The sequence below is a fragment of the Procambarus clarkii genome, chromosome 36, assembly GCF_040958095.1.
Source record: "Procambarus clarkii isolate CNS0578487 chromosome 36, FALCON_Pclarkii_2.0, whole genome shotgun sequence".
Lineage (NCBI taxonomy): Eukaryota > Metazoa > Arthropoda > Malacostraca > Decapoda > Cambaridae > Procambarus > Procambarus clarkii.
Window position 1 is genome coordinate 27,970,528 of NC_091185.1, and position 12,572 is coordinate 27,983,099.

Below are 12,572 nucleotides of genomic sequence, written 5' to 3' on the forward strand. Positions count from 1 at the left end.
TTGTACCAAGATAATTACTGTGTCAGTTCAATACTTAATTGCCAAGATAGTGATTAATAGTTCACACATCAATAGTAGTTTATAGTTTACAATAATTAATAGTTTATAGAACTAAGTTAAAGTTTTTTTTTTGCAGGGATATTTCTGCGCGGGCCCTAAGCCTCTGGCTGGCCCACTAACAAATACTAACAAAGTTAATAGTGATAGCTTATAATAGAGTGCACAGAAGTTAACATCAGAGTGCAAATGCGTTTCTACTAGAACGCATAGGAGCTTTTACCTATGTCCTCAGGAGTTAATGCCATAGTGAATAGGAATTTATGACAGAGTGCGCAGGAGTTTATACCAGAGTGCATTAGAAATTATACCAGAGTACAAGTACATAAGAGTTTCGACCACTAAACAAAGGAGTTTGTACCAGATTGCATAGAAAATTATACCAATATCATCAAGAGCTAATACAAGGAAGCAAAGTTATTTTCTTTTTACCAGTGTTCATTAAATGAACAATGAACATAACAGAAGCTTCCCTCACCAAGACATATCAAACGAAAATACACGAGACATCATAATATGAAATTGTGTAAATGAAAAAAACAAAAATGTTTAGTAAACAGGAAAGTAAGACTTGTTTTTGTTTGCAAACACAACAACTACAATGGTAAACAAGAACTATTGATATATTATTTGTTTTGTTTTGAGCATCTGGACTCTTGTTCCCTAAGTTTCTAAGTCTTTAACCCTTGTTTTTCTGGCTTGTGGACACCTGTAACCTTCCACACCTGTCGCCCTCCACACCTGTCCCCTGGTGTTCTTAACACCTGTTACTCTATCATAGCTGCCCTCCATACCTGTCACCGTATCTCAGCTGATTTCTACACCTGTCAGAGTTGTTCGCCACACCATCAGTACAATTACCACCGCTACCACACCATCAGTACAATCACCCCATCACAATCATCACCATTACCACCATGACCCTAATCATCCTCCCACTAGAACCTCTATAATCACAAGTACTACTACCACCATCACCATTAGTACTAACACCAGGACCACCACAATTATCCCAAAGCCATGCTCGTCACCCCTCACCCACAACCACAATTACCCCCAACGACCATCACCCCGACCAACAACTACCACCATCACAATCCGTACCACTGGCATCACCACCAAGTCTGTTGGACCATATAGCAGTTTTTCTAAAAGTTAATATATATCTTTTCTTGGATTTAATATTGTCTTCCAACAAAAATATAAAAAATCCCTTTTAAAAGTATCCAATAATTTTTTTTTTTTCAACAGGAAAAGGAGCAAATGTTTGTCTTCACAAGATATACAATTAAATATCATTGGCTTTGTATATAAATAAAAACACGACAACATTGATTCCTGTAAAAAGACTTAAGAAGTATTGAAACCCTTTCTTCGCTCCCCTCTGACACACCTTGCTAATATTTGAGCCTAATATTGGCTCAGCAACTTGTGCAAGGAGGCGAATTGGAAACCCAGTTATCACAAATTCCTAAAATTTTTCTCTGATCGTCCCAAGAGACCAAATGTTGCTTAACTGGCGTGGTGTTCCTTTCAACGAGGGCCTTGAGTGTGTAAAGGAATGTTAAGAAAATGTTATTTTAACGACATTTATTTGTGTGTCTGTGTGTCTGTCACTCACTCTCTCTCTCTCTCTCTCTTCTATCGAGAGCTGATGTCACCATTCTAACAACCACCGATGTCACCATTGTAACTAGCTGATGTCACCTGAGTAACGTTGATGACAAACGAGTAATGCTGTAACATCTATGGTAACACTCACTGTAAAGGTTACAATTAACTTTGTAACCTTAAGGCTGTAATAATTGTATTCTATAACCCATAAGAACTGGGAAGAGTCCGCCCTCACTGCGGACAATGCTCAAACCAGTTATCAGGGGAAGAGGGGTGGGAAAGAGAAATGACCAGGGTGTTAAAAATACATCTACAATCACTACAGACCGAATGGATGATAAAGTTACTCGTTTAAAACCAAATGCCGCCACCATTGCTTGATACCTGCTTTATGGGGTTCTGGGAGTTCTTCTACTCTCCAAGCCCGGCCCGAGACCAGGCTCGACTTGTGAGAGCTTGGTCTAACAGGCTGTTGCTTGGAGCGGCCCTCAGGCCCATATATCCACCACAGCCCGGTTGGCCCGGCACATCTTAAAGAAAACTATTTAATTTTCTCTTGAAGATGTCCACGGTTGTTCCGGCAATATTTCTTATATTCGCTGCGAGGACGTTGAACAACCGCGGACCTCTGATGTTTATACAGTGTTCACTGATTGTGCCTATGGCACCTCTGCTCTTCACTGGTTCTTTTCTGCATTTTCTTCCATATCGTTCACTCCAATAAGTTGTTATTTTACTGTGTAGATTTGGGACCAGGTCCTCCAGTATTTTCCATGTGTATATTATTTTATCTCTCTCCTCTGTACTCTACGAGAGTAAATGTACTCTAGTGAGTACATTTTGAGAGCTTTGAGACAATCCCAATAATTTAAGCGCTTTATCGCGTCTATGCGTGCCGTACATGTTCTCTGTACTTTGTCAATTTTAACAATCTCTCCTGCTCTGAGGGGGAAGTGAGTACTGAGCAGTACTCAAGACGGGACAGTACAAATGATTTGAAGAGTACAACCATTGTGATGGGATCCCTGGATTTGAAAGTTCTGGAAATCCATCCTATAAATATTCTGACCGACCCAATATTTGCTTGGTTATGCTCCCTAAATGTTAGGTCGTCAGACATCATTATTCATAAATACTTTACATGTTTCTTTCCTACTATGGACACATTTGACTGTGTTCTGTACCCTGTATTATGTTTAAGATCCTCATTTTTACCGTATCTGAGTATCTGGAATTAATCACTGTTAAACATCATGTTATTTTCTGTTGCCCAGTCGAAAACTTTATTAATATCTGCTTGTAGTTTTTCAATGTCTTCAGCAGAGGTAATTTTCATGCTGATTTTTGTGCCATCTGCAAAGGATGATACGATGCTGTGACTTGTATTTTTGTCTATATCTGATATGAGAATAAGGAAAAGTAGTGGTACAAGGACTGCACCCATGAGATACAGAGCTTTTAACTGCAGTTGGACTATTTTATATGGTTAACTGTTACTCTGTGTTCTGTTCGACAGAAAATTGAGTATCCACCGTCCTACTTTGCCAGTTTTTCCATTGGCCTCATTTTGTGTGCTATCACTCCATGGTCACATTTATCTAATGTCTTTGCAAAGTCCGTGTAGACCACATCTGCATTCTGTTTTTCTTCTATTGCCTCAGTGATTTTGTCGTAATGGTCAAGTAGCTGTGAGAGGCACGATCTTCCTGCTCTAAATCCATGTTAACCTGGGTTATGGAAGTCATTGGTCTCCATGATTCTAGTGACCTGACTCCTAATCACTCTCTCAAATACTTTTATTATGTGGGACGTTAGTGCAACTGGTCTATAATTCTTTGTCAATGCTTTGCGCCCTCCCTTGTGTAGAGTGGCTATGTCTTTTGTCCAAGCTCTTCATCATCAATATAATGAGTGCTTGTGCTACTGGAACCTTGCATTTCTTTATAAAATATTGAATTCCACGAGTCTGGACCCGGGGTCGAGGCTCATGGACCCCAGGGCCAGGCGGGGAATGCATGGCCATGTTGTCAATTTCTCTTTAAAAATCTGCTCGTGTTGATATCAGTTATATTTACAGTGGGTTGGATATCACGCATAAAGAAGTTGTCCGGCTCTTCCACTTCCATGCTGTTTATTGGAGTTCTCTAACTCTAATTGAACTCTATCTGGAGTTCACTCCTAGAACTTTGATAATTAGGCTAATTGACTTGCGAGGAGGCTAGTCAACATGCACCAATGCTTATACATACATACATACATGCATTCACACACACACATACATACAGATACATACACACATACACGTCTGGACAGCTATTTCGAGATAGCTATCTCTAAATAGCTATGATAGTTGTCATAAGAATTATGACTGATGTTGCCTTACGCCACTGTCATGAAGTGTTTAAACATGACAGGAACTGTAGCAACAATCCAACCTCACTTATGCGTGCCATAAGTGAGGTTGGATTGGGCCTCTACAAGCACCACTTGGGGGCTTGGGGGACGGGTGGAGGCTGGTGGAGGCTGAGGGAGGCTGGTGAAGGCTGGGGGAGGCTGGTGAAGGCTGGGGGAGGCTGAGGGAGGCTGGTGAAGGCTGAGGGAGGCTGGTGAAGGCTGAGGGAGGCTGGTGAAGGCTGAGGGAGGCTGGTGAAGGCTGAGGGAGGCTGGGGAAGGCTGAGGGAGGCTGGGGAAGGCTGAGGGAGGCTGGGGAAGGCTGAGGGAGGCTGGTGAAGGCTGGGGGAGGCTGGTGAGGCTGGGGGAGGCTGGTGAAGGCTGGGGGAGGCTGGGGAAGGCTGGTGAAGGCTGGGGGAGGCTGGTGAAGGCTGGGGGAGGCTGGGGAAGGCTGGTGAAGGCTGGGGGAGGCTGGGGAAGGCTGAGGGAGGTTGGTGAAGGCTGGGGGAGGCTGGGGGAGGCTGAGGGAGGCTGGGGGAGGCTGAGGGAGGCTGGTGAAGGCTGGGGGAGGCTGGGGGGAAGACGTGGGAGGAGGGTTGTGGAGTGAGGTGCTAATATGTACAAATACTGGTGGGGTTTTAGCCCCCTTTACACATATGTTGACTGCAGAACGTCTATGTTTACGTGCTCCTCTAACTTAGAGCGTTATCTCACAGGCAATGTGATGTAGTCATTGCATGAATTCGCCTTGGCTATTGGCACATCTGGCAGGTTAGTGAGGCTGAGCCACTACCAGAATATTCAGATTGTAAACTCTGTGATAAACCTCTAATGCATTCACTACAACACTATATTGTTGAATGTGACACAGTGAAAGATTTTAGACCTCCTGGCTTATTGTACCACCAACTATGCAACTATTTCATTGAATCTGGTGTTACTGGACGATATCCTAACTATTAATTCAAAATTTGCTTGGCCATATTAAAGAATGAAGAACAATGTTATTTATATTATATTTAAGCTGCATCTCTTATGAACCCATCCCTGCCCTTGTGTGGCAGTGCTCAGTAGCAAGTTGATTTTACATATAAATGATTGTAACCATGATATGTGTAAAATATATATATATGTACAACACATGGATTGTAACCATGATATATATGTGCTTCAGCCTACAGTTTAGACCTATGGTGTATGATCCACTGTCCTGTGTGACAGTAAATACCAGCATTATCCTCATTATAATAAAACTTAATTGAAATTCTCAATCCTGAAGTCCTGGGTGCCTCCAAGGCCCAGGTCAGGGGGCCCCGAGTGCCTCCAAGGCCCAGGTCAGGGGTCCCGGGTGCCTCCAAGGCCCAGGTCAGGGGGCCCCGAGTGCCTCCAAGGCCCAGGTCAGGGGGCCCCGAGTGCCTCCAAGGCCCAGGTCAGGGGGCCCCGAGTGCCTCCAAGGCCCAGGTCAAGGGGCCCCGAGTGCCTCCAAGGCCCAGGTCAGGGGGCCCCGAGTGCCTCCAAGGCCCAGGTCAGGGGGGCCCCGAGTGCCTCCAAGGCCCAGGTCAGGGGGCCCCGAGTGCCTCCAAGGCCCAGGTCAGGGGGCCCCGAGTGCCTCCAAGGCCCAGGTCAGGGGTCCCGAGTGCCTCCAACGCCCAGGTCAGGGGTGCCGAGTGCCTCCAAGGCCCAGGTCAGGGGTGCCGAGTGCCTCCAAGGCCCAGGTCAGGGGTGCCGAGTGCCTCCAAGGCCCAGGTCAGGGGTCCCGAGTGCCTCCAAGGCCCAGGTCAGGGGTCCCGAGTGCCTCCAAGGCCCAGTGATCATCGAGGGGGATTTTATACTTTCCCAAAATTGAGTTTTTGAGAAAGGTGTTTTAATTCATAAAACAAAATCTACAGAGGTCAGGAAATTGGGACGTACCTTTGACGTAGAAAACTTATCCATCGATGAGCTGTTTGTGTGTATTTACCTGTAGACAACAAGGTGAATTATTCGCAAGTATTACTAAAATCTTCCTAACATTAAATCCTAAAACAAATAAAACAACACTGTGTATGATTATACATTTTTATCCATATATACATAAGCCGCTCAAGTGAAGATGAGACTTGACGATTGAGGAGTTTCTTACCTTTATCTGAAGGAGGAGGTCGCTGGCCACCTTGTCTAGGCCGGACAGGTGTTGGTTGGCCCAACACCTGTCTAGCGAGGCCGGACAGGTGTTGGTTGGCCCAACACCTGTCCGTCACGCTCCAATACACAAACTTCTCATTTTCAATTGGGATATATTATGCAACACTCAAGAATGTTGCAAAACAACGTAAACACAACACAAGACAAGAAACACTGGACGAGGAACTGGAGGTGACGACGAGTAGTTAACGTTGTAACGACCGAAACAGCCAATTGTCGTCTGGTATTGTCTTCACAACACTAAACACTTTTAAGTCAACAAACTGACCTTCAGTGATGACATTTCCGGCCCTCAGGTCTAACTTAACACTTACACACCAAATGTAACTTTTAGCATCTTGCTACACGAGAATAAAAGTAACTAAAGTATACTTATAAGGCAAGACTTCTCCAGTCATAACCACTATGGGCATTATTTAGGATCTTGCTGGACAAGTAACTTGGAATTAAAGTTCAGACGCCACTTATAACACAAGAATTGTTCAGTAATAACACGTCATCGTTAGTGAACATCGTGTCTCTATAACTCACTTTGCCCGAACACTTGTTTTTGTTCTTCAGAAACACTATTGATGTTCAGATGTTTCCGTGACTGATCACAACACACCCTTCACTATGTTGGTGTTGGGGTTAAGCCTATCACCGTGTGGAGGGGTTATTAAGGCCGCCACAACTGTTTACTGACCAACAAGCCTGTACACTACACCCCTCAACACTACACTAAAGGAAACTCACTGTATAAACACCTAGAAATGGTCTACACATCCCTGTTGTTTGTGGTTTAAGATTTAGCTACTCAGAATGAAGTGTCCATGTAGCACGGGATATGGCGAGCCCGTAATGGCACATCCCACCCGTCACTGAGTAGAGCTAACGAGGTAATGAGGTGACTGGCGGGGAACGTGTCCTCGACTCAAGTCCATTACATCCAGCGGTCGACCCCACAGACGCATTCATAAATTTTAACATGTTGTTCATTCAAAACGGAAATTTTCTCAAATATAAATTAATGTTATAATATATTAGCATATTGTGCGTATATAAGCATAGGATAGGTTAGGTTAGGAGTTCAGGTTCTGTTGGCGATTATTTATATTTCTAGAACGTGGGTGAAGCATTTACAGCGTTGTGGTTCGAACACAAGTCGTCAGTGAAGCACTTGTTCCGGAAGTGTTCGGACGTCATCAGTTGTGCGTCGTGTGTAAACCGCTTTTCATTCATAAACAGCTGGAGGTTTGGCGGGTGGATGGAATCACTTTTGGGTCTTTGTTTGGAGGACGGGCTGTAAAATTGACGAATGCGAATTTGGGGTCGACCGCTGGCTGGAATGAACTTGGTCTGAGGACGGCTTGCATTCCGGGTGCATGGAATGGACTTTAAGCTTTTGTTTAGAGGACAGGCTGTGTCAGGTCACAAAACAGCCCGTCCTCGCATACTGACATCCAAGCTCGTTAATCCAGCCCCCAAACCCCCCGTATATGAATGAAAAGCGGTTTACACACGACTTAGAACTGATGACGTCCGAACACTTCCGGAACAAGTGCTTCGCTCACGTCCTCTACAATTATATATAACAATTCTGTAAATAGAACTACAATTCTCTAAATGATTCATCCACATACTTCAAGTATAAATAATAGCCAACAGAACCTATATATCTAACCTAACCTATGCCTAAATATACGTAGAATTCTTATATATAATAATTTTATTATATATAAGAATTCTATTATAATTTTATTATAATTTTAATTATATATATATATATATATATATATATATATATTATAATATATATATATAATATATATATATATATATATATATATATGAGAACAAACCATTTGCTAATACACTGAATGTTAAAATTGATGAACGTGTCTGGGAGAGGACGGCCGCCGCTTTAACCAGCCTAGTGTGAGGACGGGTTGCCTCCCTCACACCCTCCATCCTTTTCCCTTCATTCTATCTCCGTCATACCCTTCCTGTCTTTTCCTCATAATCTCTTCCCCATATACACCCTCTGCTCCTATCCTTGGCACCCACTTCCTGATACCCACTCTCTCATACCCTCTCCCTCCTCACCCTGAACACAGGGTGAGGAGGGTAGGTAAATACCTAACCTAACCTAACCTAGCCTAACCTATCCTAAACCCAACTATACGTAAACCCACAATATAATAATTATATTAATTTACATTTCAGAAACAATGAAATTAATTTTAAAATGAAATTTAATGAAATAAAACGATGAAATTTACATTTAACGAGCAATGTGTTATTTGTTTACATTTGTAATTGGAAATATAACAAATCACACACAAGCTGCGTATCATGACGATGCTGTCAGCACAGCTCTGACAATCGTCTACAATGCTCAGAGACACACAATGAAATATAGACATGCATGAGCATACTTGCTGACAGCGAGAGAGAGAGAGAGAGAGGGAGAGAGAGAGAGAGAGAGAGAGGGGGAGAGAGAGAGGGAGAGAGAGGGGGAGAGAGAGAGAGAGAGAGAGAGAGAGAGAGAGAGAGAGAGAGAGAGTGAGAGAGAGAGAGAGAGATAGAGATAGTGAGAGAGAGATAGAGAGATAGAGAGACAGACAGAAAGACAGATAGAAAGACAGAGAGAGAGATAGAGAGATAGAGATAGATAAATAGAGAGAGAGACAGAGAAATACAAGACAATGACACTTCATCTTGAGAAATACTCTTGCCCGCCATCCACCGAGGAATATCTTGTTTACCAACATTGCTCACGAGGATTAAACGTGTCATCAGTATTGGTATGAATGAGAGAGTATAGCAAGTATAAGGACGAGAGCGTGTGTGGAGACAGCGGCACTGAACGCCTCTACATCACGATCCAATCTGATTCTTAAGTGTGGAAGCGCATTCCCACCCGACGGCCAGACGCTTAGAGATTACTGGATGTGACAGGGAATTCCGATCTTCTTTTGTTTATGACTGGATTGATACCGAGTACCGCCATACTGCCGCTGCGGCTGTTGCTATTGCTGTTTTAGCTGATTCTGCTGTTACTACTGCCGCTGCTCTCCAAGGATTTATATATATATATATATATTATATATATATATATATATATATATATATATATATTTAAAAAAGGGGTACCACCTCTGGTGCAAGTGTAGGGACCCATAGCCTCGAAGAAGAAAATAAAGAGCACTCAGAGAAGACCTTGTGGATCCTCACTGAACACTTCGATATTTTCTTCTCCTACCACCCCTATTCTTTTGGTATGTGTGTATAATTTATTTGTAAGTGTCATTACACAAAAATGGTTACAACATTGGTTACATGCATTTCCCCCGTCCCATCCCAAATCCGTATACTGACCCATTCACAGTGCTATTTAGCCGTAATGATTTGGCGCTTTCCTCTGACAATTCCCTCTTCTTCGGTCGATAGAGCATCGGCACACACACACACACACACACACACACACACACGCTCGAGTCCAGGGTTCGAGTCTGCTAGAACCCTGGTGAATGTTTACAGAACTCTACATCAAGGCTAACAAGACGTACTAAAGACCGTCCCCATTCCTCACTCACTGGCACCTTCGGCCCAACTTCCATTGTAATTTAAAATCAAAATGGAACTCTTGATATATATAAAACAGAACTGGAATCCAGGTCTAATTACATTCCTGCCCTTCAAAAATCTACAGAAATTTGAAGTAATATTTTTTTCTATGTCTGTCTCGAATTACTGATACACTGGACGGAATTAACATTCTTCCTCTATAATGAACTTAGCAAAGTGAAGACAAAGTTTTGGTGTAAACATCTTGTTTGAATTCTATTCATCTGGACCCTATAGGAGATTCGAACCATGAACTTCACGCAGGTAAAGCAGAAGTTTTTTTTTATCCACTCAGCTATGTGTTTTATCTCTGACTCTCCTCTGATTGCAGCATCCTGATGCAATGCTCTGATTGGCGCCACTCACCTCACGATAATATCACTTCAAGTTCCTTACATTTGTTATATATTTACTCTATTATTTGACCTCTATTGTTCCAGGATGGTTATAGGGAATAGTAGCATTCAGGCTTCCAGTAGCAGAGGTTTATAACTTCCAGTACTATAGCTTACAGTACTATAGCTTCCAGTACTATAACTTCCAGTACTATAGCTTCCAGTACTATAGCTTCCAGTACTATAGCTTCCAGTACTATAGCTTCCAGTACTATAGCTTCCGGTACTATAGCTTCCAGTACTATAGCTTACAGTACTATAGCTTCCAGTACTATAGCTTCCAGTACTATAACTTCCAGTACTATAGCTTCCAGTACTATGGCTTCCAGTACTATAGCTTCCAGTACTATAGCTTCCAGAACTATAGCTTACAGTACTATAGCTTCCAGTACTATAGCTTCCAGTACTATAGCTTCCAGTACTATAGCTTCCAGTACTATAGCTTCCGGTACTATAGCTTCCAGTACTATAGCTTCCAGTACTATAGCTTCCAGTACTATAGCTTACAGTACTATAACTTCCAGTACTATAGCTTCCAGTACTATAGCTTCCAGTACTATAGCTTCCAGTACTATAGCTTCCGGTACTATAGCTTCCAGTACTATAGCTTCCAGTACTATAGCTTCCAGTACTATAGCTTCCAGTACTATAGCTTCCAGTACCATAGCTTCCAGTAATATAGCTTTCAGTAGTTTAAACTACGACACCTGCACAAGGTCAGGATATTTCGTCCTGCTAAACACAGATGTTGTACACATCTTGTAGCTCACACAACTCACAAAGAAATACTTGCTCACATCACGTGGCTCTCAACATTTAAGACGACTTAAGTAACAACTCTCAAGTGTTCACTTATCTTCAATTATTACTTGGGAATATTATACAATTTCGTGGTTCCTTACATTACACCTTACTTATAAAATCTGCACTTTTTAATTAAATGTACTTATATATGTGTTTGGGTAGCGGCTCAAGATTTTTTTTTTTACTAAGGCTCAGATTCACGAAGCAGTTACGCAAGTACTTACGAACCTGTACATCTTTTCTCAATCTATGGCAGTTTTGTTTACAATTATTATACAGTTAATGAGCTTCGAAGCACCAGGAGGCTGTTTATAACAATAACAACAGTTGATTGACAAGTTTTCATGCTTGTAAACCGTTTAATAAATGTAACCAAAGCCGTCAAAGATTGAGGAAAGATGTACACGTTCGTAAGTGCTTGCGTAACTGCTTCGTGAATCTGGCCCCTGGTTCGTAAGTACTTGCGACACTGCTTCGTGAATCTGACCTCCAGTTCAACATTTAAAACGATTTCTTCTTCCTACATTAATGCAGGAAAATTTGTTATAAAATTCAGTTTGCACTTTCTTATCAATAATACATTCGCAAATCTATACCTGCAATTGCATATACTATACCAGTAAACATTTTTACTGGTTGCAAATTTGCATAAATCGTTGCAGGCGATGCCTGGGTTATCTTGAGGTTATCTTGAGATGATTTCGGGGCTTTAGTGTCCCCGCGGCCCGGTCCTCGACCAGGCCTCCACCCCCAGCAAGCAGCCCGTGACAGCTGACTAACACTCAGGTACCTATTTTACTGCTAGGTAACAGGGGCATAGGGTGAAAGAAACTCTGCCCATTGTTTCTCGCCGGCGCGAGAATGCACACATGTATTGCATACATGCACACATGTATTGCATACATGCGTAAAATTTATTTAAAATTATATACATAAATACACATTTTTATCTTTGTCAAGGTAAGATAGATGCTATAGAAACTAGTGAGTTATTAAGCACTTAACCACAGAGGGTGATTAAGGTGCTCTTACAAGCTGACGATTGTTACATAATACATAACTAATATATTAAATAGTCAATGCGAGGTACAAGTCCAGTATATCATCAAGTGTTACAGTATTGAGACGGTATATTTCAGAGTTTAGCATATCTCAACCCCCGAGGGGGGGGGGGGCTGCGTATACCTGTATAATGACAGCTTGGGTGGTGGTGTATACCTGTATAATGACAGCTTGGAATACAAGCCCAACAACCTCACGCCAGTTGACTAAACATTATTATTCTCCTAACACCAAACTCATAAAATTCCAGCTATCGCCTTACACTTCGTGGCGCAGCTGCCTTTGTTATCTTGAGGTTATCTTGAGATGATTTCGGGGCTTTAGTGTCCCCGCGTAGCTGGGAACAGCTAAAGCAAAGCTGGGACACTTGTTACTGTACCTGGCTGTAATATTTCTATGAAATTCATAATAGCTATTGATATTATACGTAAATATTATGACTGTACACTAAATAGT

General features: G+C 42.3%; 1 protein-coding gene across 1 annotated transcript; it reads left to right on the forward strand.

Annotated features, from left to right (window-relative positions):
- The first annotated feature begins 10,104 nt into the window (after positions 1-10,104).
- On the forward strand, positions 10,105-10,927 carry LOC123756243 (uncharacterized). Its single transcript, XM_069336713.1, has 2 exons — positions 10,105-10,119; positions 10,307-10,927. The coding sequence occupies exons 1-2, from the start codon at positions 10,105-10,107 to the stop codon at positions 10,925-10,927; spliced, it is 636 nt and encodes a 211-aa protein (XP_069192814.1).
- The last annotated feature ends 1,645 nt before the right edge of the window (positions 10,928-12,572 follow it).